The 27858-nt window shown below is 45.6% G+C and overlaps 1 protein-coding gene across 3 annotated transcripts in view; it reads right to left on the reverse strand.

Moving 5' to 3' along the window:
- The window catches only part of LOC309365111 (C-type lectin domain family 2 member D-like), a 62009-nt gene extending 42707 nt beyond the window's left edge, over positions 1-19302 (reverse strand). The window contains exons 1-5 of one of the 3 annotated variants that reach the window (XM_081903273.1): positions 19049-19302; positions 16106-16219; positions 13411-13604; positions 13202-13308; positions 6498-8631 (exon numbers count right to left, since the gene is read on the reverse strand). In XM_081903273.1, coding sequence (XP_081759399.1) covers positions 8418-8631; positions 13202-13308; positions 13411-13604; positions 16106-16219; positions 19049-19199 — 780 coding nt within the window. In that variant the 5' untranslated portion in view covers positions 19200-19302 and the 3' untranslated portion in view covers positions 6498-8417. Of the gene's footprint in view, positions 1-6497; positions 8632-13201; positions 13309-13410; positions 13605-16105; positions 16220-19048 lie in introns of those variants that run through there. The other 2 variants (XM_081903275.1, XM_081903274.1) reach the window with 2 other exon arrangements.
- Positions 19303-27858: the final 8556 nt, after the last annotated feature.

Here is a 27858-nt window from a genome sequence, read left to right on the forward strand (position 1 = left end):
TTTTTTGGAAGCCACCCAGAGTGGCTGGGGAAACCCAGCCAGATGGGCAGGGTACAAATATAGTAGTAGTAGTAGTAGTAGTAGTACTTTGTAGGATTTGATAATCTTTATAGGTCTTTTAAATTTCTAATCTATCTATCTATCCCCTCCCCCTTTTCCCTTTCTGTACTTCCCTATCCTTATAAAATTGAATATACCGGTATATATATATATATATATATTTAAAATTTACGGCTCCACAGTTTTCTGGGTCACCCCATATTCATACAAACGCTATCTGAAATGGTTCTGCATTACCAAGAACATTGAATTAAAATTACATTCATATCCATAGCTTCCACTGTGAAGAACTGCACCTGGAAATTTTTGATGCTGCTAAACCTCAAGAATATCCAAGGCAGAGATTGTGATGATCTTACCTGTGAATGTGAATTATCAAACCAACCTGGTGGAGACCACCAAAGTAACCATGAACAACAATCACCTGTCTTGCGTCAATTCAGCTACAAATGGTTTTGGGACAAAAATTGGTTGCTTTGCGGGGGTGGTAATTATAAATGGAGGTTTAACTGCAAGTTTTCTTGCCAGCAGATTTTGTCAGTGCAAACTTTGAAATAGGGGGTTTCCAACGTTGTGCCCATGGGCATCATGGTGCCTGCTGACAGCTTTCCTGGAGTCCACCATGTGTTTTTAGAAAAAGAACAGGATTAGTGGTGAATTGTGCCCAGCATGACTTCAGATTGTTCATAGTACATTTGACTGACTGCAGGGGCATACGAAGGGGCAGCGGGGTGATGGTGCCCCAGGGTGCCATGCTGGGGGGAGGGTGACAGTACGGTCGCTGTACTGGCTGCCGCTTGTGTGAATGAATGAATGAATTTATTACGGTCATAGACCAGAAAAAACATAAAAAGCAACAATAGTTTACAAAGGGAATAACGGTGTCAATTAAAAATTGTAAAATTATACATAAAAGCAATACACATATGCACACACACCCACACCCACACACACACACACACATATATGCACTACAGTATATGTATAGACTTAAAAAAATGGGGGGGGGGCTTGTCCAGGGGTCAAGTCTTTTACTTTTTTACAGCTAATGCCCTCCGCTTGATCGCAGCCGCAGAAAATTTGGCCACTTTCAGTGTTACTTCTGGGTTTTTATCTCCTAGTAGGATTTTCAGCCGCTGAGATTCAGATCGACCTGGAAATTTCTGAACGATAGGGGAGATAAACAGTGACCTAATATCCCCGTAAAGGTCGCAGTGTAACAACACATGTGAAGCCGTTTCCACCTCTTTCAGACCACATGGGCAAACTCGTTCAGCATAGGGTGTGCCCTCGTATCTGCCCTTTAGTAAGGCAGATGGCAGTACATCAAATCTGGTAAGGGTAAACGCCCGCCTGTATTTTGCGATTTGTAGATCCAGCAAATATGGTGTTAGATTAAACCCTTTTCCATAATCTTGGATAGCTGGATATTTATCTATCTTGCTCATATGGTCCTGAAGCTCTACATCTCCTATTCGCTGGCTCACCATCCTTTTAGCCTTTTCAAAACCTGAGGCTATAAGTTCTTGTGGGGAAAGCCCCAGGCCCTTCAATTTTTCATAAAGCGACAATCTCCATTTAGACTGGAACGGGTCTAGTAGAGTCAATGGAGCCACTCCCACTGGGAAAAATATGAGTTTTAGCCAGAAGTGAATCTTCAGGATCCATATCCTGGCATTAATAGGGAGTTGACCTACCTCCAGCCTGATGGCTGTGTTGGGGACACAGGTAGGTAACCCTAGTAGGGAGCGGTAAAATTTAGTTTGTACAGATTCCAGGGACTTGAGTTTTTGACAATTAAATATCTGGGTGCCATACATCAATTGTGGAAGTATTTTTGCAACAAAGACCTGGGAGGCAGCAGGAACATATTGACCTCCTTTTCTGTAAAAGAATCTTATGATAGCTCTGGAAGATCTTTGCGCATTTACAATGGAGTTCTTAATCTGATGGCACCAAGATCCCTTCTCATCAAAAATTATTCCAAGATATCTAAAAGATGTTACTTGCTCAATAGGTTGGTTATTAATTTTCCATTTATGTCGGAGTTTTCTCTTGGAGAACACCATAATTTTTGATTTAGTGTAATTTATTATTAGGTGTTCAGCTTCGCAATACTCTGTAAGAGCTCGTAAAAGTTTTCTTAGACCCACACAAGAGAAGGAAATAAGTGCCGCGTCATCTGCGTACAAAAGGACTGGGATTGGTATATTATTTAGGTTTGGGGGATGAGTACTTGCTTCCTCCATCTTTCCGACTAAGGAGTTTATATAGAAGTTAAATAGAATAGGGGCAAGAACACAGCCTTGCTTGACACCATGGAAACTTTGGATTTCCTTTGATAGGTTCCCATAACGGTCGCATCTAACACGGATCCGAGTATTTTCATGTAGTCTACGGATAAGAAGCAAAAGACGTCTATCGATGTTTGTGGCATTTAATTTTTCCCAAAGTCTGTGCCGGGGTATCAAATCGAAAGCTGATTTGAAATCTATAAAGGCTACATAGAGGGAGCCTCCTTTCTTTGAGGTGTATTTCTCCACTAGATGTTGCAATACCAGTCCTTGGTCTAGAGTTGATCTATGTGCCCTGAAACCAGCCTGGGCTTCCTTTAGGATGTGCTCCTGTTCCAGCCAGTCCGCAAACTTTTCACGTAAGTGAGTTGCATAAAGTTTGCTAATGATGCTTAAGAGACTGATTGGTCTGTAATTGGCTGGATCAAGTTTACAGCCTTTCTTGAATATGGGAACGATGATTGCCAATCCGCCGCTTGTGTGGCGTCTGTGTGGGCTGACGCTCTTGCGGCAACTGTACAGGCAGCCCCTCTCGCAGCGACTGTATGGGCAGTACGGGCAGCTGATCTCGCAGCGACTCTACAGGCTGCTGCTCGTGTAGCGTCCATACAGGCAGCCCCTCTCACGGCGGCCGTACAGGCTGTATGGGCAGCCGCTCTCCTGGCGACCATATGGGCTGCCATGCATGCACAGTCCGTACAGGACATTGTGTGCACACTCATCATCCAGGACTTGTTACCATATTATAGCTGCCACAAAATCTATTGGCATGCCACCAGAACCAAGGAAGCCTTGCCAGTTGCAGCTCACACAGTTGAAATGAAATAAAAGACAGAAGAGTAGATCAGGAAGAAAGTTCCCCAGACTGCAGGAAAGGATAACAGTAGCTCCAGCATCTAATTCAGTGCAGACTGCTGAGGGGTTGGACTCCTTAAGATCACCAACTGACTATGAGACACCTGATGAACATCTGATGAACAACCAACTGAATGTGGGCTCTTCACAAAGTCCAAGTAAGAACTCATGCATCTGCATTTTAGACCATTTGGAGTTTCTGGAGCAGTATCAAGGGTAGCCCTGCATATCTCTCTCTCTCTCTCTCTCTCTCTCTCTCTCTCTCTCTCTCTCTCTCTCTCTCTCTCATTTATACCCTGCCCTCCCCAGCTCAGGTGTACAGCAAGTTAAAGTAGTCTAGTCTGCAGGTGACTACTGCATGGATCACCATGGCTAGGTTGGAAAGGGACAGGTACAGTACCGATCGCCTAACCTGACATAGATTCAAAAATTCTAGTTTGGCTACATTTGTGACCAATGCCTCCATAGAGACAGAAGCATCCAGGATCACACCGGGACTCCTGATAGCAGCTACAGGTGACTATTGCGCCCCCTGAAGAGCTGGGAGCTGGCAAACCAAACTGAAATTATTCTGGCCCAGCCATTGGACGCCCATCTTTAATGGATAGAGATCCAGCCGACTCCGTTTCCTCCTTCCCAGCACACCCACCTAAAAATTGGCCAATATATCCAGAGTAGCATTTGGCCAGGGCCATGAAGCAGCAGATCCATGATGTTTGTGGTCAGATCTGTAGTTATGTACAAGATATTTGAATAAAGGGTGAATTTGGGGTTCCCCAATGCAAAAAGTGTGATGATCCATGAGGATCCGTGCTTCAAAACGACATTTTTGGGCTACAGTGTTGCCAGGAAGCCGTGGATCCGAGTTTTTTGTGGTGCAGGCTGTGCCCCTGGACATGATGTGTGATTTAATGGTGAGTTTGGGTTGGCCCAATGCAAAAAATGTGATGATCCATGAGGATCCGTGCTTCAAAACGACGTTTTTGGGCCATGCCGTTGCCAGATAACCGTGGATCTCAGTTTTTTGTGGTGCAGGCTGTGCCCCTGGACATGATGTGTGATTTGACAGTGAGTTTAGGGTAGCTCAATGCAAAAAGCTTGAGGATCCATGAGGTTCCGTGGTTTGGAAGCAGGTTTTTGGGCCACGGTATGGCCAGGAAGCCGTGGATCTGTGATTTTTGTGTTGCATGCTGTGCCCCTCACCATGATGTTTGATCAGATGATGACTTTGGGCTGATCCAGTGCAAGAATCATGAGGACCCATGCTTCAAAACCACGTTTTTGGGCCACGGTATAGCCAAGAAGCTGTGGATCCGGCGTTGCCAGATAACCGTGGATCCTAGTCTTGTTTTGTGCAGGCTATGCTCCTGGACATGATGTGTGATTTGATGGTGAGTTTGGGGTGGCCCAATGTAAAAAGCGTGAAGATCCATGAGGATCCGTGGTTCAGAACCATGTTTTGGGGGCATGGTTTCACCATGAAGCCGTGGATCCGTGATTTTTGTGGTGGATGCTGTGCCCATGGCCATGATGTTTGATCTGATGGTGACTTTGGGCTGATCCAGTGCAAAAATCATGAGGATCCATGAGGATCCATGCTTCGGAACCACGTTTTGGGGCCATGGTATGGCCAGGCAGGCGTGGATCCGAGTTTTTTGTGCTGTAGGCTGTGCCCCTGGCCATGATATGTGATTTGACAGTGAGTTTGGGTTGGCCCAGTGCAAAAAGCGTAAGGATCCATGAAGATCCGTGCTTCAAAACCATGTTTTGGGGCCATGGTGTGGCCAGGAAGCCGTGGATCCGTGATTTTTGTGGTGCAGGCTGTGCCCCTGGACATGATGTGTAATTTGACGGTGAGTTTGGGCTGATCTAGTGCAAAAATCATGAGGATTCATGAGGATCCATGTTTTTAACCATGTTTTTGCGCCATTGCGGCACCACGAAACAGTGGGTGCGTGGGTTTTTTTTTTCTGCCTACAGACTAAGATGTGGTCTACAGTATCATGGTGTTTTTATTGTGTTTCAATATAAAAATCATATGAATTCATGAGGATGCGTGCCTCAGATCCATGTTTTTGTGGTGCTGCGGCACGGCAAAGTGTTGGATCCACGTTTTTTATAGTCCAGTTTGTAGGCATGCCTTCTAGGTGTGATTTGACGGGGTTATTTTTTAAAAAGTGGAGGATCCATGAGGATCCGTGTAGATCCGCCTTTTACCCAGACCCCCAATTTGATTCCCTCCCCCTTTTTCTTTTTTCTTTTCCTTCTCCTCCTGCAATGAGGCTATATTTTAATATTTTAATGTTTCAATATTTTAATGTTGTATTTTAATTTTGTTTTTAAGTTGTAATCATACAACTTGTTTTTATTATTTCTTGTTAGCCGCCCTGAGCACGGCCTTGGCTGGGGAGGGCGGGGTATAAATAAAAATAATATTTTTTATTATTTTTATTATTAACTTAATTCCTTTTCAAACAACTATCCATCAATTGATTCCTCCCACAAATCCGCCCCCCTTCCTCTCTCAGCAACACCAACGAGAAATCTCTGCAGCCCTTCAGGTGATTTCTAGACACGTGTGAGAAAAAGTCTCCCAGCCCCCACCCCAAAAAAACCTTCGGTAGGGAGAGAGAAAAGGGGGGAGAGAAGGGGGAATAAAAGGTTTGCTGAGGGGTCAAGAGGCGAGGAATTGGAGTCTGGTCCTGCCACAGGTTGGGGAGAAGGAGGGGGGAGGCTGTCCCCAATCTGAAAACACTACGCTCCTCTTCCCTCCTCCTTCGCCATCCCCTCCCACCGCTACTGTACCTCAGAGCAGCTTGTTATTGTTCCTGAGGAAGACGAAGAAGAGGTGGGGAAGGGATAAGAGACACCTTTCTCTCCCCTCCCCCTTGACGCGCAGCATAAATGAATAATGCAGAGTTTTAAAGAATAAGAGCTTTACTGGGTTAAAATAAACTTCTTTATAAACAACATGGTTCCAGACAGTTTGACTCAGATTACATACTGACTCTGCTCACAGCTGAGGCAGACAGACTCTGACTGAAATCTTACAGAGAGCACAAAGAGAAACTGGCTGCTAAGTTACATGTCAGAGTGACTCAACAGTTAGCAGTTAGGCCTGAATAACTTTAGCTGGGACAGAACTGAAGCTGGGATAGAACTGAACAGCAAACAGCTCAGCCGGCCTGCTTTTATAGGCAGCCGGCTGTCAACATTGTAGCAACAACAACCCAAGGTTTCCCGCCTAAAGTGGACCTGAGTGAAAACCACATACACGATACTCCTTTTGGCCAGGGTGAGAACTTCAATACATAACACCCCTCCCCACCGAGATAAGGCATTAGTTACAATCATAGTGGTTCCATTACATACAGCAATACCCTTATTGGTTTCAGTAAGGCACATAAGCATATTAATTGACCCTATTCACCATACAGCTTTACATGTGCAGTTTGTCCAGTGAATATAGTCTTTTAAATATGCTGGGCGCTTGGAAGCCCTGCTGGATCACCGAGGGCCAGTACCAGAGTCCGGGTGGCCTTGTGGATTTCCTGGGCGGAGAGTTCAGCAGCTTCTGAGGCCATGGCCTCCTCAATAGCTTTCTGCAGCGTGAGGTCTGGCTTGGCGGGGAGACGATTCGATCCATCAGGGCATCGTCTAAGTCTCGGAACTCGCAGTGCATTGCAGCCTGTCAGAGGGCAGCAGTGTAGTTGTTAATTGACTCCCCCTCTGCCTGGTTCCGGTAGTAGAACACATGGCGGGCAGCAATCTTGGACGGCTTTGGTGTGTAGTGGTTGTGGATCTCCTCACTTCGGGGCCACAAAGGCTGAGGAAGAGGCCCCGCTTCTGCTCTACAGACCCTTTTGTAAGCTCATTTGCTTAGAGGTAGCAGTCAAACCGAGCGAGGTAGGAGTCCCATGATTCAGAGGATGGTGCAAACGGCGGTAGAGGCACGAGTGAAGCCATGGTTCCTATGCCGACATGGAGGGCGATGGATCGAACACAGTGCTCTAACCAGAACAGTCAACTCTGAATTGGTTCTGCTCCATGATTTCGCTCCGTATTTCAGCTCCGTGTTCAGCTCATCTCAGAGGGTAAGCTGCGTCTGGCTGTGCTCTGATGTCCATCAATCCCACCTTCGTCCCCAGTGTTAAATAGTGGGTAGACATAGCAGACAACGCAGCGATATCTCCAAAGCAGCTCTTTATTTGTAAGCTGGGACAGAACTGAACAGCAAACAGCCGGCCTGCTTTTATAGGCAGCCGGCTGTCAACATTGTAGCAACAACAACCCAGGGTTTCCCGCCTAAAGTAACTGACGTGGACCTGAGTGAAAACTACATACACGATACTCCTTTTGGCCAGGTGGGAACTTCAATACATAACAAAATTAAAACAATTTAAAAGAGGAGACCTCTCTGCTGAGCAGCTGCAGTCCTTGTGAAGGCCCTGCCCCAAGCCAGGTGGAGAGAGGGCCAGGACAGGTCCCTTCAGGCCCTCAGCAGGCAATCCTCTTGGGCAATGGCAACAGTACTTTTGTGCTCCAAAGACAAAAATATGACCCAGGTATAAAAGCTGGAAGTCCTCTCAGGACATAAGCAAATCTGGGAGTAATGTTCATTTTGAGAGCATGCATCTTCCCCCCAAAGGTAAGGTTTAATGGTTCCCACCTGTCAATATTTAGTGAAGCCTCTTTTATTATTTCACTTATGTTTACTGTTACTAACTGAGTTATATCTCTTGGTATTATCAGACCTAGATATTGAATAGATTTGATACAAATCTGGAATTGGTATTGCTTAAATGAACGAGTAATTAGATTTTCACCTATTGGCATCAATTCCAATTTGGACCAATTAATTGAGTATCCTGATATTTTACCCAAATCATCCGCTGCGTTCATCAAATTAGGAATACTAGATTGAGGCTTTGAAATAAGCAGAGGTCTTTCATCTGCAAATAAAACCAATTTATATTTAAATGGCAAAGCCGTGCCAACCACCCCCAACTTGGACAGCCGCTACAGAAGGACACCGTGGTCAATGGTATCCTTCAGGATACCACTGAGACGTCAAGGAGAATTAACGTTTCCTCTGTCTCTCTCCCAACATTGCCCAGGAAACCACAAATCTGCACCACACTCAAAATCTGGACCACCCAATGAAATCAAGTGAGGTTTTTCCTCCACCAACACCCACAGATTCAATTGCTAGGGTGGATAGCCCAATCTCTCTCCTCTGTTGTGGAGGCTACAGGATTCTGCATTCCTCATGGAGTACGATCTGCCGGAGTTAGAATCCTGTGCTGTTTCACATTTACCAATTGGTTTGCTGCAGATCCAGGGTTCTTCACTTGCACTGCTGGCGCTAGCAACACCCTGATGGTTTAAGTAAGCATATGTTCCTCCTCCCCGAATTTTAAACCTAAAAAGCAATAGAAGGTAGAAATAGTATCCCTGAGAACAAGTATAAGACCATGCCACAGAAAAGAGACCCCCAGCATATGTGCAGGAAGACCTGGAAGCTAATTTTCACCTGAAGAATACTGCAGAAGACAGCTTCATTCATATTAATTTAATACATTTAAATTTAAGATTACGTAATCTTGGCTCCCCTTCATGGATCACTTCCTTGCCGTGGCAAAGGGGCTTGAATAACTCAGAGAAGCTATGAACTATGCTGAGCAGGGCACCCAAGATGGACAGGTCATAGTGGAGAGTTTTGACCAAACGTGATCCACCTAGAGGAGGAACCGGCAAGCCACTCCAGTATCCCTGCCAAGAAAAATCCATGGACAAAGACAACAGGCATATAAAAGTTATGACGCTGGAAGATGAGCCCCTCAGGTCGGAAGGCGTCCAACATGCTACTGGGGAAGAGTGGAGGACAAGTACAAGTAGATTCAGAGCTGATGAAGCAGCTGGGCTAAAGCCGAAAGATTGCTCAGTTGCGGATATGCATGGAAGCGAAAGGAAAGTCCAATGCTGTAAAGAAAAATATTGCATAGGAACCTGGAATGTAAGAACCATGAAACTTGGTAAGTTGGATGTGGTCAAAAATGAGATGGCAAGAATAAATATTGACATCCTGGGCATCAGTGAACTAAAATGGACGGGAATGGGCGAATTCAGTTCAGATGACCATCATATCTACTACTGTGGGCAAGAATCTCGTAAAAGAAATGGAGTGGCTCTCATAGTCAACAAAAGAGTGGTGAAAGCTGTACTGGGATGCAATCTCAAAAATGATAGAATGATCTCAATACGAATCCGAGGCAGACCTTTTAACATCACGGTAATCCAAGTTTATGCACCAACTACTGGTGCTGAAGAAATTGAAATTGACCAATTCTATGAAGACTTACAACACCTTATAGAAGTGACACCAAAGAAGGATGTTCTTCTCATTATAGGGGATTGGAATGCTAAAGTAGGGAATCAAAAGATAAAAGGTACAACTGGCAAGTTTGGCCTTGGAGTTTGGCAAAGGCTAATAGAGTTCTGCCAAGAGAACAAGCTGGTCATCACAAACACTCTTTTTCAACAACACAAGAGACGACTCTACACAGGGACATCACCAGATGGGCAGCATCGAAATCAGATTGATTATATTCTCTGCAGCCAAAGATGGAGAAGCTCTATATAGTCAGCAAAAACAAGACCTGGAGCTGATTGTGGCTCAGATCATCAGCTTCTTATAGCAAAATTCAAGCTTAAACTGAAGAAAGTAGGAAAAACCACTGGGCCGGTAGGATACAATCTAAATCAAATCCCTTATGAATACACAGTGGAAGTGAGGAACAGGTTTAAGGATTTAGATTTGGTGGACAGAGTGCCTGAAGAACTATGGGTGGAGGCTCGCAACATTATACAGGAGGCAGCAACGAAATCCATCCCAATGAAAAGGAAATGCAAGAAAGCAAAGTGGCTGTCCAATGAGGCCTTACAAATAGCGGAGGAGAGAAGGCAAGCAAAATGCGAGGGAGATAGTGAAAGATACAGGAAATTGAATGCAGATTTCCAAAAAATAGCAAGGAGAGACAAGAAGGCCTTCTTAAATGCAAAGAAATAGAGGAAAACAACAGAATGGGAAGAACCAGAGATCTGTTCAAGAAAATTGGAGATATGAAAGGAACATTTCATACAAAGATTACCATAATAAAGGACAAAAGTGGTAAGGACCTAACAGAAGCAGAAGACATCAAGAAGAGGTGGCAAGAATACACAGAGGAATTATACCAGAAAGATATGGATGGCTCGTACACCCCAGGTACACCCTGGAGAGTGAAGTCAAATGGGCCTTAGAAAGCACTGCAAATAACAAGGCCAGTGGAAGTGATGGTATTCCAGCTGAACTATTTAAAATTTTAAAAGATGATGCTGTTAAGGTGCTACACTCAATATGCCAACAAGTTTGGAAAACTCAGCAGTGGCCAGAGGGTTGGAGAAGATCAGTCTACATCCCAATCCCAAAAAATGCTCCAACTACCGCACAATTGCACTCATTTCACACGCTAGCAAGGTTGTGCTTAAAATTCTACAAGGTAGGCTGAAGCAGTATGTGGACCGAGAACTCCCAGAAGTGCAAGCTGGATTTAGAAGAGGCAGAGGAACCAGAGACCAAATTGCAAACATGCGCTGGATTATGGAGAAAGCTAGAGAGTTCCAGAAAGACATCTACTTCTGCTTCATTGACTATGCAAAAGCCTTTGACTGTGTCAACAACAGCAAACTATGGCAAGTTCTTAAAGAAATGGGAGTGCCTGATCACCTCATCTGTCTCCTGAGAAATATCTATGTGTGACAAGAAGATACAGTTAGAACTGGATATAGAACAACTGATTGGTTCAAAATTGGGAAAGGAGTATGACAAGGCTGTATTTTGTCTCCCTGCTTATTTAACTTATATGAAGAATTCATCATGCGAAAGGCTGGGCTGGATGAATCCCTAGCCGGAATTAAGATTGCCGGAAGAAATATCAACAACCTCAGATATGCAGATGACACAACATTGATGGCAGAAAGTGAGGAGGAATTAAAGAACCTGCAGCAGAGATCGTAGAAATTTTGCCTGAAAGCCATCTAGCTTTGGCAGGAAAGAACCTTTTAATGAGGGTGAAAGAAGAGAGCGCAAAATATGGGTTGAAGTTCAACATCAAAAAAATGAAGATCATGGCCACTGGGCCCATCACCTCCTGGCAAATAGAAGGGGAATAAATGAAGGCAGTGAGAGATTTTACTTTCTTAGGCTCCATGATCACTGCAGATGGTGAGAGCAGCCACAAAATTAAAAGATGCCTGTTCTTGGGAGAAAAGCAATGACAAACCTTGACAGCATCTTAAAAAGCAGAGACATCACCTTGCCAACAAAGGTCCATATAGTTAAAGCTATGGTTTTCCCAGGAGTGATGTATGGAAGTGAGAGCTGGACCATAAAGAAGGCTGAAGAACTGATGCTTTTGAATTATGGTCTGGAGGAGACTCTTGAAAGTCCCATGGACTGCAAGAAGATCAAACGTATCCATTCTTAAGGAAATCAGCCCTGAGTGCTCACTGGAAGGACAGATCCTGAAGCTGAGACTCCAATACTTTGGCCACCTCATGAGAAGAGAAGACTCCCTGGAAAAGACACTGATGTTGGGAAAGATGGAGGGCACAAGGAGAAGGGGAAGACAGAGGATGAGATGGTTGGATAGTGTTCTCGAAGCTATGAACATGAGTTTGACCAAACTGTGGGAGGCAGTGGAAGACAGGAGTGCCTGGCGTGCTCTGGTCCATGGGGTCATGAAGAGTCAGACACGACTAAACAACAACAAATCTTGGCTCAGGACCCCAGCAAATGGTATAAAAGCCCCTGATTTCAGAAGAAGAGTGGCGATCTTGACATGAACCATTCTGGAGCATGAAGATGGGCTTCGAGCCTAACTAAAGAACCGTCAGCCAGCCTGAAGAAACGGAGATATCCAGTGGCTAGAGAGGACATGCAGATGAGCCTATTATATCCCTATATCTCTGCTTATTATTCCTTTGCTTAAAATCTTTACTTATTGTCTATAGTGGTATCTCGGGTTACATATCCTTCAGGTTACATACGCTTCAGGTTACACACTCTGCTAACCTCGGGTTAAGAACTTTGCTTCAGGATGAGAATAGAAATCATGCTCCAGAGGTGAGGCGGCAGCAGGAGGCCCCATTAGCTGAAGTTGTGCTTCAGGTTAAGAGCAGTTTCAGGTTAAGAACGGACCTCAGGAACGAATTAAGTTCTTAACCCGAGGTACCACTGTAAAGGATCTCTTCACTCAATGGTCTGTCTGTCCTCCATCCAGTGAGGTCCAAAGAACCTGTTTTCCCTTGCCTAGTGGTTGCCCCCAGCTGGGGTGGCTATTGAGCAAGGCAGCAGGCTGAGAGGGTATTGGCTCCACGCATGCCCTCGCAACTGGCAAGGCATAGCTTTGGGTGGCATATATTAAGCTTTATGTGTAAACCAAGATGGATGTAATGATTGTATTGTTCATGTGAGCTGGCGTTTTGCAGAGGGTTAAAATTCCCCCTTCCTTTTGTCTCTTCCCCCAAGGGCGAAACTAGGCAGTATTTCAAAGACCCAGTTTGGCACCCCATCACCAAGCATATTTGCATGCATACACACAAACACACACACACACACACACACACAAACACACTCAGGCTGGAAGACTCAATGGCACCCCTCTGGAGGCTTCACCTGGCACAAATTCCTGCCTAGCCCCACCCCACCCCATAGCCGTCTCTGCCCTCCCTCCTTAATAAATTCACAATTTTAAAAACATTATATATATATAAATCTACGAAAGCATATATATATATATATATATATATATATATATATATATGAATTTTTTCCAAAAGCAAAACATTCTGCATAGCCCAGACATTTAAATGGCTGGTTCTGCCAAATTTCCAGTTTCTGGACTTTGGCATTTGTTTCTTGACACACAACAGGGGGAAAAAGATCTCACCAGTTATTGAAAATGGTGTCATTGATCCATTTCCAAGGCTCCTGGTTATCCATTCTTTGGAGACCAATCCAGTGGTCAGCAGGACCTTTGTACCGTCTCAAGAAGCTCTTAATAAAGAAAAAAAGTGTCAATACATTTTCAACCCTCATTCAAGTGGAGAATCAACTCTATTTGGGGCTGCAGACTGTGCTGTGCATCTTTCCACTCACCATCTCCTCTTGGGAGTCAATCACGACCAAAGAGGCATTGAGAGAGGCACAGTAATTCTGGCTATAAGTCCAGTTTCCTTCACTCTCTGAAAAGTAATAGCATTTCCTTTGGTAGCCAATCCAGCCGTCCGGACAGTACTCAGTTGGAGTGGAAGGAGAAGGTAGGGCGGTAGGCAATACTTCACAACTTCTCCCTATTGATAAGAAGGGTATCAGAAAGTGAGACAGATTGCTATCTATATCTTATAAACAGTCCTACCAAAAATAAAGGTCAGGCAGCGTACTCCACTCATCACCATCATCTTATTCATATGCTGCCTTTTTACAAAAACAATCCTGCTTAAAGCAGCTCACAACAAAGAAAAAGGAAATACATCTCAAAATCAGGCATTTCATAACCATATACTGTATCAAAACAACATAACTGCAAATATAGCACACAAAAACATTGCATGAAGAACTCGGCATCTCCAGGTTGACAGTCTTTCAGAGCCACTGCCAGTCAGATCACAAGTCGGTTGGGGCTGATGATATTTGTAACCAAACAACATGCAGTGTTTCCCAACCTTGTGCCTCCAGCTGTTTTTGAACTACAACTCCCATCATCCCTGACTAACAAGACCAGTGGCAAGGGATGATGGGAATTGTAGTCCAAAAACAGCTGGAGGCACAAGGTTGGGAAACACTGATCTAGAGGACATCTCACTGGTTGCCTGGGAAGACAGTACTCAGCAAGAGGGACCAAAGGTTATAGAGCAAATGATCTGCATGCAAACTATTTCTGGTTCCACCCGCAGCATCTCCAGGTATAGATCCATGTTGGAAACCCTGGGCAGCCACTGCCAGGCAGTGTAGACTCAGTAGGAGCCAAGGTGAGGTTCAGATGGTGGGAGTCGTAGACCAACAGTGTCTAGAGGGCACCCAATGGGCTACTTCCAGAGACAACACTGGTGAAATGGACTAAAAGTCTTGACTCGGGATAAGGGTGCTTCCTCTGCATGAGGAACAGATTGGGTAAATTAGGGTAGGAGGGAGGGCAGCAAACCTAGGGCCCATCTCTGTCCACAAGCCCAGGAGGCTGCAGAACATGGAGCAGCTTCTCCCATGGCTGCCACACATCCCAAGCCAGTCAAGTCCCTGCACCTGATTCCTCATAAGAGTTGACTCTCCCTGAGAGGAGCATTGGATCAGAACTGTGTCCTGCCATGACAGAAAACATTTACAAGAAAGCATAAGGAAACTCAGGGAAACCTGAAGGACCTGTCAGATTCTTAAGTAAGATGATGTGTGGATAACATCAGTGTGCAATTTAGTCACTAGGTGGCACTGGACTTAATCTTATGTGATAGGAGGCTTGTAGCTGTTCTTGTTCAGATATTATTTTGTAATAGCTTCAGCTACAGAAATAAATAATATTCATGTTCCTTCTGGTTTAGGAGAGATAAAAAAGTTATCGTCTATCTTCCTTACTAGTCTGCCTTACCATCTTAAGCCTATATATACATATACATACATACATACATATCTTTATTAAACATCACCAGTGCAACACATTATACCAAATATAATACATACAATACATATACTTAAGCCTACTTATTTGGAAATAAGCGCAATGGTTTTTGATTCTGAGCAAGCACACTTATGGTTTGTTTGTTGATATCCTGCACATACTAGACAAGGGATGGAATATCGTTGGATTCCAACTCCCACCAGCCCTTCCCACTTCCCTTCCATCAAAGGATTGATGGAAGTTGCAGCCCAACTATGTCAGAAAGGCCACAGTTTCCCCACCCTTATTCTTAGCGCTCACAAATGAACACATCAGTTCAGGCCTTTTCATCTGGTGCTGGAATTCTTTTAAAACAAGCCGCTTACACAAAACCCTCCAGATGTTGTTGGACTACAACTCCCATCATCCCTGACCATTGGCCATACTGGCTGGGGCTAATGGGGAAATACAATCCAAAATGGCAGGGTAGAGTCAGTCTATTGACAAAGGACATCACTGCTGCTTACTATGGTGGTTCAGGATGGCGGCAAGGTTGGGGCAGTGTGGGTGCTGGTAGAGCAATTCTGGCACCCCTGCTGTGGGTTTCAAGCCACCCCACATTCAAGGGTGTAGCGACGGGGGTGCAATAGGGGCACGCTGCACCGGGTGCAACCACTGAAAGGGTGACAAAACCCGGGCGGCACTCACTTTGGGGTCTGCAGCGCACCTAAGCCATGGTTTGGGCGTGCGAAGGATCTGCTGCTCAAAAGGTCCACCTGCTGCCTCCCCAGCTGTAGGATGACTGAGGGGGAGGAGGCAGACAGACTCCTCGGAGCCCTGCGGACACCTGGCCCCGCCACCCCGGGCACCCAATCAGATTGCTCCGCCGCTGCCCACAATCACCCAGTAAGCAACGACAACGCTACTGCCAAGAGGCCAGCATCATCCCAGCCCACCCACTGCTCTTGCAATAAGGGCACCAGATTGCAGAAGGCTGTTTATATCATTTGAAATTTAAGCATCTCTGTGTGCATATTGGTCTATTATTACAGTAAACATTCTGTTTACTGAATGTGGGCCCCCATCCGCAACTGCTTCCAGGCTACCTCAACTGAATAGCAATAAAGCTATTCTAGCTGCTGAGGAGACATTTTTGAGAACAGGTGGCCTGTAGAGAAGATGGCAAAATGGCTCCTCACTTACCTGATAAAGCAATGCTGCCCACGATGATGATGGAAATGATCAGAATGACAGTAAACACCAAGGTTGCAATTTGTAGTCTAAAAGGAAGTTTCTCTTTTCCATTTTTGCACAAACCTGCAGAGGGAAATAAAGTGTTAATGTGTCCTTGGTTTCAACAAGATGCCAGAGAAGTCCTTCTAGAATCTCCAAAGTATCTGGGGGGCTCCAAGTCTACCCAGGCTTGGGTAGTCCACCCACATTGAACGTGTGAGTTCAGGTTGCATCACAGCAAGATGTCATACCACTCAACAGTCCTGATTTATGTGAGATATCCTGGAATTACAGAAGCCAATCCTGACTTCTGATTGAATCCAACAATGTCCCATTTTTTTGGTCCGGTGCTCTGGTGCAGATCAGCTGGGGACCAAAAAAAGAAACGTCCCGATTTTAGTCAGTGGGATGTTGGAAGGGTATGAGATGAACCAAGTTCACCTGTGGCATCATGAAGCTCATAGGCTTGGTGCCTCCCACCACAAAGTCAGCCAAGTGGTATGCCTTGGTGCATGACTGGCGAGTCACCAGTTATTTATTTTATTAAAAAGTATTTACATGCCACCATCTCCTAAACTATCAAGGTGTTGCACAATAATATTTGTACAATAAAACAAAAATCACCAGAAGAAATATTAAAATAAATATATAAATCATTAAAATAACTGGGAGATCAATAACATTTTAAACAGCTGTATAGGCTTGTTGGCATAAGAGAAGGTCTTCAAGTCAAACTTAGAAGTCAGAAGTGAAGATTCCTGATGTATCTCTGTTGGAAGAGCCTTTCACAGCCTGAACTGGTGGCGCTAAATGCCCAACTTCTATCTGAGGTCACTTGGGCTTCTGAGACATGGAGACAACCAGATGTGCTCCTGTGGATGATCTTAGTGATGAAGCTGGAATATAAGGGCTCAGGTGACTCTTAAGGTACTCTGGACCGAAGTTCTTCTGGGCTTTGTATATGTAAACCTTGAACCTGGCGTAGGAATGTATGTGCATCAGCTGCAAACATTTTAGCAGAGGTGCCACATACTGTCAACCATCTGCCTCCATCAGAGGTCTAGGCATTCCGCAAAATCTGGAGTTTCAAAGCTAGGCTGGAGGGCAGCCCCACATAAAACACAGTAATAATCCAGTTTTTAGTAAGAACTTTCGTGATGTTAAAGCAAAGGTTGAAGTGACTGCAGGAACTGAATGGAATGTGATGCATGCCAAATGTCACATAGGCAATGCAGGAAGACAGAGGGCAGCACAACCCATTGTATGAATCATTAACAGATAGTCAATCGCCAAAGAATTGATGCTTTTGAATTATGGTGCTGGAGGAGACTCTTGAGAGTCCCATGGACTGCAAGAAGATCAAACCTCTCCATTCTTAAGGAAATCAGCCCTGAGTGCTCACTGGAAGGACAGATCGTGAAGCTGAGGCACCAATACTTTGGCCACCTCATGAGAAGAGAAGACTCCCTGGAAAAGACCCTGATGTTGGGAAAGATTGAGGGCACAAGGAGAAGGGGACAACAGAGGACGAGATGGTTGGACAGTGTTCTCGAAGCTACAAACATGAGTCTGACCAAACTGCGGGAGGTAGTGGAAGATAGGAGTGCCTGGCGTGCTCTGGTCCATGGGGTCACGAAGAGTCGGACACAACTTAACGACTAAACAACAACAATGTATGTACACATGTACAAGGAGGGAAATTTGAAATGCAACTGTTTGTATACCCCAGGCTGAGAACTTGCTATTTTAGTGGGATCCCATCCAGAACAGGTAAGTGGCCTGTCTCCTGGCCATGCAGCTGTTGTAAAATCTGCCCTGCTAAGATGGGCATCCAAAAGTTATGCTTGTCATCTAATAGTGGCAGCCTTGTTAAATCCACTGGCATCATGGAAGTGACAGAAGGGTATCTCTGTCCTATGTAGAAACAGAATGGGATATTTTGTTCATGCATCTCAGGCTAGTGTAGAAACCATTTTAATCTTGGCTGCAAAACAAACCATTAAGGGAATACAGTTTGAGCTCTTGCACATTTCTGTATAACATAAGAGTTGGTTCCAACACCTCACGGGTAGATCCATTAATGTGTAAAACTAAATGAATTCCTATAAAAATGAATTGTTCAACTAAACAGCATCTATTGCGCTAGAAATCTTTATTCATTCAATAAAAGACAGTGAATTTTCAAATTTGCCTCAACCAAATAACAACAAGAAGAAGTGCAACAACAAGAGCAAAAACAAAGCATTTCAGTGCCACTGTGCTAGTAAATGCTGTGGACCATGTACCTGCATTTGCAGATTCCTAGTCGCTTATCTGTGACTCTCTAGGTCTCTGTACAGCAGAAATGGGAGCCATGTGGTCCTCCAGATGTTTTTGGTCTACAGGTCTCATCATTCCTGAACACTGGCTATCAGGGAGTGATGGGAGGGAGTTGGAATCTGGCGAGCCACAAGCTCCGCATTCTTGGTGTACATGGAAGGTGAACTGGGAAAAGAGGTAGGAATCTCTCTCCTCAAGGGCAGCCTCACCCCCTTCTCCTTATGCATACCTGTGTGAGGAAGGATAGTTCCATCTGAGAGAGGAACTAAGAAGAGACTGAGAAGCCTTCCTTACCATTCATAGCTGGGTACAATCAACAGTTTAGAGGAGCTGAACATGCTTTGAAAGAGGTATTGCTTCCCATGATGTAAAGGTATCTCTCCACTCCAACCACTCAATCTTGTCAAATCAATTTTTACAAGAGTAGCTATGTACCCATCCTTTCCCAACTGTTTTAACTGCCTGAATAAACTAGAGTCTCCATGAATTTAATTAGTTGGCCTGCATTTTGCAGCTCTCATCCCAGCAGCAAATCCATAACTTTTCTGACAGTAGGTGGAGACAAACACACCTTTCTCATCAGAACTCACTTACCATTTAGACAACAGCACTGTTTCGGAGGAATGACTTCTCTCGCTTGTTGGGTGCTTCTATTATTTGTGATTTCATGACTTCCAGCATTCTCTGCTGCTGCTGGATTTATGGGGAGACTTCGCTCTGTCGTTTTAGTTTCAGAGGAACCCATCTTTCCTTTCTCCCAGGAGGATCCACAGATCTCACAATAAATGCTACTCAGCTCTAGTTACACAGACTTTAGCAATTTCTTGAGATATGTTCAAAGCAGATCACTTAATCGTGTGCTTTCATCGGATGCTTTGTCCAGCCAAGCTGTACTTAATATGTTTTCCACTTCCCTGTTTTGTCCTTGTGATTCCTTTTATTCCCAATGAAACGAAAGCCTCTTCAGAGTCTGAAGCATCAGTTCTGTGCTTTTGCCAGCAAAAATTCATCACAGTTTCTTAAGATATGTTCAAAGCAGATCACAGGATTGCAGATTCAAGCACAGTTTGGCTTGGTGATGTGGTGAGAAAACGCCCCTTTAAAATACCACTTAATCATGTGCTTTAATTGGATACTTTGTCCAGCCAAGCTGTACTTAATATGTATTCCATTTCCCTGTGTAAATGGCTGCCTTTGTGACTGCTTTTATTCCCAGCGAAAGTAAAGCCTCTTCAGAGTCTGAAGTATCAATTCTGTGCTTTTGCCACAAAATAATTTCACAACATCAGTTTTTGCCACAGCATCAATGTCCCAAGATTTCTCTGTGGAGACAAAATTACAGCAGAGAAATAAATTATCTTTTCTTGAAGTCTTTAAAAGATGCAGTTTTGCTTCCATACTAGTATAGCCCCCCCCCAAAAGCCCTGAAGGTGGTCTTACATATACCAATTTACAGGTCTGGAAATTCAGGTATGAAATATTGCTTCTTTTTAGTCTAAATGATTATAATCATGTTTCTATATCTACTTGATGAAATTAAAGCATTGAGAAAAAGTGAAAGGGAGGAGCCCTTGAGATAGTTAAAGATGGCTATCTTGTCTGCCCTCAGTCTCCTCTTTCCCAGGTTTCCATGCCTTATTAGGAAAGGTCGCTCTCATGTGGACACTTTCCACCCTGGGTCAGCAAACTAAGGCCTGGGGGCAGGATGCGGCCCACCAGACTCATAAATCTGGCCCCCAGAGCCTGCCACCCACTCAGTCAGTCCCCGCAGAAACCGCAGGTGCCTCACCGTGTGGGGACTGACTTCCATGACACTGGCGTGGCTTCGGATTCGGAATCCAAAGCTGTGGACACCTCTGGGTGATGCCTATTCTTTCCCACTGAGGTGGCCGCCAAGAGCTGAGCGGGAGGAAGCAGTGGCAGCGGGGAGGCTGCCTCTGCTGCCCAGGCCAGTGGCATCGGCTCTGCGCCCCGCGGACCCCTGGCCGAGGCAGAGGACGCCGACGAAGACACCGCTGCAGCTGCGGTGAGCGAGATGGATGTGAGTGGTGGCAGGGCGGCACGCTGGGTGCTCTTGCCCCTTTCGGGAGAGGGTGGATCCAGACCCCCACAAGGTCTGAGGGACAGTGGACCGGCCCCCTGCTGAAAAAGTTTGCTGACCCCTGCTTTCCCCTTGTCAACATTCTCCTTAAATGGTGGTGCCCAGATTGGACACAGTACTCCAGGTGAGGTCTGATCCACTTTAATAAAGGTGTCTGGCACAAAAATCTCTGAATGCATCTGCCTAAAATTTGGCAGGCTTAATCTAGAGAGGCTCATATTTCTGCAAATTTCTTCCACTTTTCTCTGAAGCGTGAACAACAGTGCAGTCATACCTACCGGGTTAAATACGCTTTGAGTTGAGCGCGTTCGTGTTGCGCTCCGCGGCAACCCGGAAGTAACGGAGCGTGTTACTTCCGGGTTTCACCGCTTGCACATGCGCAGACGCTCAAAATGATGTCACACTCATGCGCAGAAGTGGCAAAAAGTGACGCACGCGTGCAGACATGCCGTCACTAGTTACGTTTACCTCTAGATGCGAACGGGGCTCCGGAATGGATCCCGTTCGTATCTAGAGGTACCACTGTATAGCCATTTTTTTATTCCGCACTATATTGAATGAGGGGGTGGGAACTTTGGGTTGTATTCCTAGTAGTGTTAGGAGAATGTTCTGTCAGCACCAGGATTTCTCCTTGCCCAAGGGAACATTCTGCTCCTCTCCTCCCTCACGACCCCCAAAGGGATTCTAGGAATTCCCCCAATCAAACAAAGCCGTCCTTATATTCAGTGCTTTTTTCCCTGGGGTCACGTGGGAGTACGTGTACCCCTAAACATTTTGTGAATCTAAATGCTGCTGGGAAAGAAGCGGAGGAAGCGGGAGCAGCAGCAGGAGGAGGGGAGAGGCAGGAAAGAAGTGACACCTGCGAGCTCCACAGTCATCTAATCTTAGCCCAGCATCCAGCAGGGAGAGGGACGGAGGACAGCAGCCACACAGACACAGGACCCGCCTGGGGACAGATATGGTTACCAGATTTTTTTCAGTGAATCCGGGGACATATTTTTTTTCTTTTTTAAGCTGAGTAGCAACAGGGATTCAGTAGTGGGGATGGTGAGGCAAAAGACCCTGGGCCCAAGCACACATGTATATTGTATAAAGCTGCAAAGCCCTTCTTTCGCACCCTGTGAAACATAAACGCGCAGAGTTTTTTAAAAACTGGGCAACGGAATGCTGCCCACCCGTGACTCCTGAGCCTCAAAACAAAGGGGGAAGGGGGCAGGAGATCTGTACTGCCAGACGTGCCCAGTTCCCCTTCGGCAGTGGCAGCGCCACAGCAGTGAGCAGCTCCTGAAGCCAGCCAGAGCCAACTGCACTACCAGCCTGGCTCCGGGCTGCTGAGACTGCTGCTGCTATATTTCCTGGGGACAGATTTGCAAATCTGGGGACATTCCAGGGACGGAATTTGTCCGGGGACAGATTTGCAAATTTGGGGACTGTCCCCGGGAACTGGGGACGTCTGGTAACCCTAGAGGAGCCCCCCCACGAGATCCTCCCCTCCCCTTGCAGATGCACTCTGCAGCTAGGGTTTGATGAGGCCCTAAGCTACTGAAGGTAATGGGGCCCTTTATATGTCCTTTGTCAACAACAAATTTTCGCTGTTTTTTGTGTTGAAAATATATGGTAATTTATGGACCATTTGCCCATGTTGCCATGCAACCAGTCCATGCAGAATGTAGGCACCCTATATATAGAAATGAGAAAACCAGTGATATTTTAGGGAGCAGGCTAGCAGGTGGGGCCCATGACTTACCGTATTTTTCACTCCACTTTTACCTTCTGGCAGAATCAATCTAGCAGCTATGTTCTTCAGCGCAGGAATAGATATCTGCTGCCGACCAAGCCCACAAGAAGCAAAAGAGAAAGTGTTATCAAAGCGAATGGTCCCTGCTATTCATCTCCTCTTCCTCTCCCTCCCCCGCTTCCTCACTTCCTTCTCGCCAGCAAAGTTCTAGTCAACAGTTTCTGACTCCAGCCCCACCCAGCCTTTAAGGTCACCCCCCAGCCTGAATCTAGAGATGGTTTCAATTGCCCAAGGTCTTCTGCCTTGCTTCAGAGAACAGTACAACCCTGTTGGAGGCCGAAGGCATTCTTGGGCATGAAGTGAAAAAGATTTTCTAGCATGATTTAAAATCAGCCCCATCAACAAAGGGCAGAACATCCCAGTGGGGAATGTGATCACCCTTGATGTGCAAAGTTCAATGTTCAAATGTACTTTTGAAAGTAACAAACCTAACCTACTCATGCACCGGAGAGTCCCTGTTTCTGCCGCCCCAAACCTGGGAATCATAAGATTCATATACCACTTTATTGTAAAACCCTCAGAGTGGTATACAAAAAGATAAAACAATAAAATCAGAAAAAAATACAACCCTAATTTAAAACATACAAAAGTAAAATATTAAAGCAGATTATAATTATGTACCTCAACTTTCTAAGCAACTTGTAGGCTTATCTACATCATAATGCTTTTCGCTGGCGCCAAATTTCCTTATACAGGCTCGTTGGCAGCAGCTGCTACTAAATTTCCTGGATTTCTGGAAATGGAACTGATTTCCTGGAATTGTTATTGCAGTACTTGGTTTGAAGCCAACCGGGAAGCCAGAACTAAAAGGGGTGGGATTTCCTTCCTTGCCTCCCCATTCATTCTTCTTTGTCCCGAATTCCCCTCTGGTTCAGCATGAGGACTGTTTATTAAACTGAGCTTCATAAGAATATAAGAGCATCAGAATAGCCCGGCTGGATGAGGCCAAGGGCAAATGGAGTCCAGCACCCTGTTCTCACAGGGGCCACCCAGATGCCTGTGGGAAACTCACAAGAGTGCTCTGCCCATCTGCAGTTTCCAGAAACTCAGAAGGAGGCAAAGCACAGACCTCATGGCTAGTAGCTCTCAATGGCCCTCTCCCCCACAAACCTTTCTCACCCTCTTTTGAAGCCATCCAAGTGGGGAATCATCCCTGCCTCCTGGGCAAAGGAGCGCCATACTTTAACCATGCGCTGGATGAAGACGAACTTTGTTTTCTCCTGAATTTTCCAACGTTCAGCTTCCATGGATGCTTCCATGGAGTTCTGGTGTTATGAGAGAGGGAGAAAAACTTCTCTCTCTCCACTTTCTATGAGGCTCATTCTATCTTGCATAATTATTCTTTTTACCTCCTTTTGGGATCAATCCAGCAGCCAGTTTCTGCAGTTTCTGATGTTGGCAAAGCCTTCAAGAAGCAGAACAGGATTTTATAATAATAAAATATATAAAATAATGCTTTTTATAATAAATTTTATTAGTTTTCAATTACAATCCAATAATAGCCTCATTATAACAATACTAATTTATAATACAATTATTAACACTAATCGTTCAAATGGCAAATTGTATAATTTAGATGGTTTGATGATTTTCTTTATTTCTGCATTCCAAAATCTTATTAGTTTCAATTACATTCCGGTCATAATAATAATCCCTTATAATGTGATTTTGAATCATGTGAAACCAGTAGGACTCTATCCATACCCCCCAACATTTCGAGAGGGCAAATTGAGATGCCCCACCATATCTCACCACCCCATTGCTCACGCCCACCAACACACACCCCTCCTTTCCTGCCCACTGGCTCGCTCGCTCCTCCTCCACACCTTCGCTCTCCTCCTCTTCTGCAGCCGCCACCTCCGCCTCCATTGCCGTGGCCTCCCCCTGCGGCCAACATGGCCTCCCAGAGGTACTTTGGCATAGCTCTTTGACGATCTCCAAAGCAATCCCTGAAGGTGGTCTGGTGCTCATCAGCAGAGTCGGGCTCAACCTTGCTGACTAATGCTAAGGTGCTAGTCTTAATGGGATATTCCAGGATCCAAACAGAAGCTGGGATTGGATTATGTGATCCAGAATATACAGCTTAAAATGGGGCAGTTGTGGGGTAATAATAATAATAATAAATTTTTATTTATACCCCGCCTTTCCCGGTTCAGAAAACCAGGCTCATGGTGGCTAACAACAAATTTTAAACACTTAATTGATGCAACAAAAACAGCATAAAATATAGTATAAAACGTGAATAACAAGTCAGAATTCAAAAATCAATTTAGAGGGGAAATCCATCCAATAAACATTAGATGATCACCAGGGCTAGCTGGCTAAATTAATCCTATCTGGGCAAGTGAGAAGACCAGGGGAGAATTGGCTGTGGGATCCCAGAGCGGGTAATCTTCATAAAAGGGGAAGGGGGAGAGAAGGAAGGAGAATAAAATATCAGGCTAAGTTCAAATTGAAAGCCAGGTGGATTAGCTCTGTCTTACAGGCCCTGCGGAAGGAAGTTAAATCCTGCAGGGCCCTGGTCTCATGGGACAGAGCATTCCACCAGGTCGGAGCCATCACTGAGAAGCCCTGGCCCTGGTGGAGGATAATCTGACTTCCTTAGGGCCCGGAACCTCTAAACTATGATTATTCATGGACCTTAAGGTCCTCTGCGGGGCATACCAGGAGAGGCGGTCCCGTAAATACAAGGGCCCTAAGCCACAAAGGGCTTTAAAGGTCAAAACTCGCACCTTAAACCTGACCTGATACTCCACCGGGAGCCATTGCAACTGATAAAGCACTGGGTGAATATGCTCCCATGACAGGGACCCCATGAGGAGCCTCACTGCAGCATTCTGCACCCGCTGGAGTTTCTGGGACAGCTTCAAGGGCAGCCCCACATAGAGCGAGTTACAGTAGTCAAGCCTGGAGGTGCCTGTCGCATGGATCACTGTGGCCAGATCAGGGCAGAAAAGGTAAGGGACCAACTGCTTAATGCGGCAAAGGTGGAAAAATGTTGCCTTGGCTGTTGCTGTAACTTGCGCCTCCATGGAAAGGGAGGCATCAAGGATTACACCCAAACTCTTAATGGAAGGCACTGGCACTAATTGGGCCCCCGCAAGAGAAAGGAGTTGGTCCCTCATCCCCATGCCATCCCGACCCAGCCATAGGACCTCTGTTTTCAAGGATTTAGTTTCGAAGGCTCCCATGAAACCATCCAGCCACAGCTTCCAAGCATCTGGTCAGTGTGTCTGGGGCCAAGTCGGTGTGGCCATTCATCAGAAGATAGAGCTGAGTGTCATCAGCATATTGGTGACAGCCCAGCCCAAAGCTCTGGACAATCTGGGCAAGGGGGCGCATAAAGATGTTAAAAAGCATTGGGGAGAGGATTGCACCCTGCAGCACTCCACACACCAAGGAGTGGCACGACGACATCTCCCTCCCCAGCGTCACCCTCTGTCCCTGACCAGAGATAAAGGGGCACAGGCATTTTTGGGCTATGCCCTGTATCCCCACATCGGCAAGGCGGTGGTCCAGAAGATCATGATTGACCATGTCAAAGGCTGCTGACAAATCTAAGCGAATCAGCAGTCCCGACTCGCTTCGATCCAGTTGTCTACAGAGAAAAGGTAAAAGACCCCTGGATGTCCAGCCAAAGGTGACTATGGGGCTGTGGCGCTCATCTTGCTTTTAGGCCGATGGAGTCAACGTTTGTCCCCAGACAGATTTCCGAGTCATGTGGCCAGCATGAGTAAACTGCTTCTGGTGGAATGGGACACTGTGACGGAAATCAGAGCACACGCTTGCTTTCCTGTCACAGTGGTACTTATTTATCTACTCATGCTAGCATGTTTTCAAATTGCTAAAACTGCTAGGTTGGCAGCACGTCCGATCACGTAGTGGGAGCGTCTCCAGGGACAAAGCCCAGCCTAAGCGCTGTGTCTGAGGCAAGAGTGGCGGCCATCTATTGTTTTGCAAGCGATATATGGCATACCCCCAAAGCATAAGATCTATGGCACCCCCCCTAAAAAAAGCTCAACAGCTTTGGCCTGCCCCCTAAAAACTTTGGATTCCCCCCTCCAAAAAAAAATAATAACTGCTAGATTTTCAGTCTGGGAGTAGATTGCAGTCTCTTGGGAGTTGGACATCCACAGGATGTGGCTAAGCAGATATTTCCTAAGGAGTCGCTATGAAGAGCCTCGTGGTTAGATAGAGTGCTTAGAATGACATGCAAAGAGTGAAGTTTATCTGCATGGGTAAAAGTCTCTGAAGGCACAACTCAGGGTGCAGCAGGGTGTTTTGTTTGCCTTGCTGTCAGCTTTCTTGATGCACCTTGAAATAAAATCTGAATCTATTTGAAAGCAGCGCTTTCTCGTCATTGCTGGGACTGAGTGACTCCTTTGTGCTCGAACCTGGCATGGGCTTTTGCCCACATCAGATGGAAACCACTCTCCCCTCCTTGAGTGGTTTGTACCTCTCATCAGTTGATGGGCAAGATGGGAGCCTGCCTTGCCCCAGGAAGGCAATCATCAGGACTCCACTTTAAGGTCCTGATTTGTCCTTTGGCAATGCCCCAGTAAATGTTATTGTTTCTGGAAAAACAAGAATGGAAATGTGTAATTTTAATTAGATAAGTGGTGGGGTTGGGGAGAGCTTCCAAAACTTGATTCGTTCCGGAGGTCCGTTCTTAACCTGAAATTGTTCTTAACCTGAAGCACAACTTCAGCTAATGGGGCCTCCCACTGCTGCCGCGCCGCCAGAGCACGATTTCTGCTCTCATCCTGAAGCAAAGTTCTTAACCCGAGGTACTATTTCTGGGTTAGCAGAGTCTGTAACCTGAAGTGTATGTAACCTGAAGCGTATGTAACCCGAGGTACCACTGTACCCCAGATGGTTCAAGGTTGCTATTGTTTGCCTCCCTTTTGTTGCAAGAGTGCATAATAGTCGATGGTCCACTATTATTGCCTCAATGCATGTTGCAAGATAGACCCCCACAACCCCCCCTCCAAGCTGGAGATTCCCTCAGCCCCATATGTTTCAACTCAGAAACCCTTTCTGTTCATAGTGTGCCTAAGGAAAGGATATACACACAGTTCCCAAAATCAGAACACTCGTTATCTGCCCATTCCGTTTTCCCAATATAAAGAATGATGCGCAAATCTTGCTGCACAAGCAGCTGATTCATATATCTGAACAGCCCACTTCCTCCTTTCTGCTCTGCTGCGTTTTGGATTCTATTGTTCTAGGACCAATCAGACTGCTGCAGTTTGGATCCTATTCAACTCAGTACATAACACCCCTCCCCTCTAAGTTCCAGTCCTGCCCGGGAGGCTATGTTGGAGGGTATGTATCTGGTCGCAGGTCCCATTGGGAGCTGGGGGCAGGCCTACCTCATTCATTGAGTGCACGGAGGGTTAATCTGAACCCCCCACACACACCCTTTACAGGAAATGCAGTTGGAGAATGTGATGGCAGGAGTCATAGTGCGAGGCAGAAATTAAGGGACTGAAGGCTTCCATGCAA

Source organism: Podarcis melisellensis (assembly GCF_964234715.1).
Source record: "Podarcis melisellensis genome assembly, chromosome: 2".
Lineage (NCBI taxonomy): Eukaryota > Metazoa > Chordata > Lepidosauria > Squamata > Lacertidae > Podarcis > Podarcis melisellensis.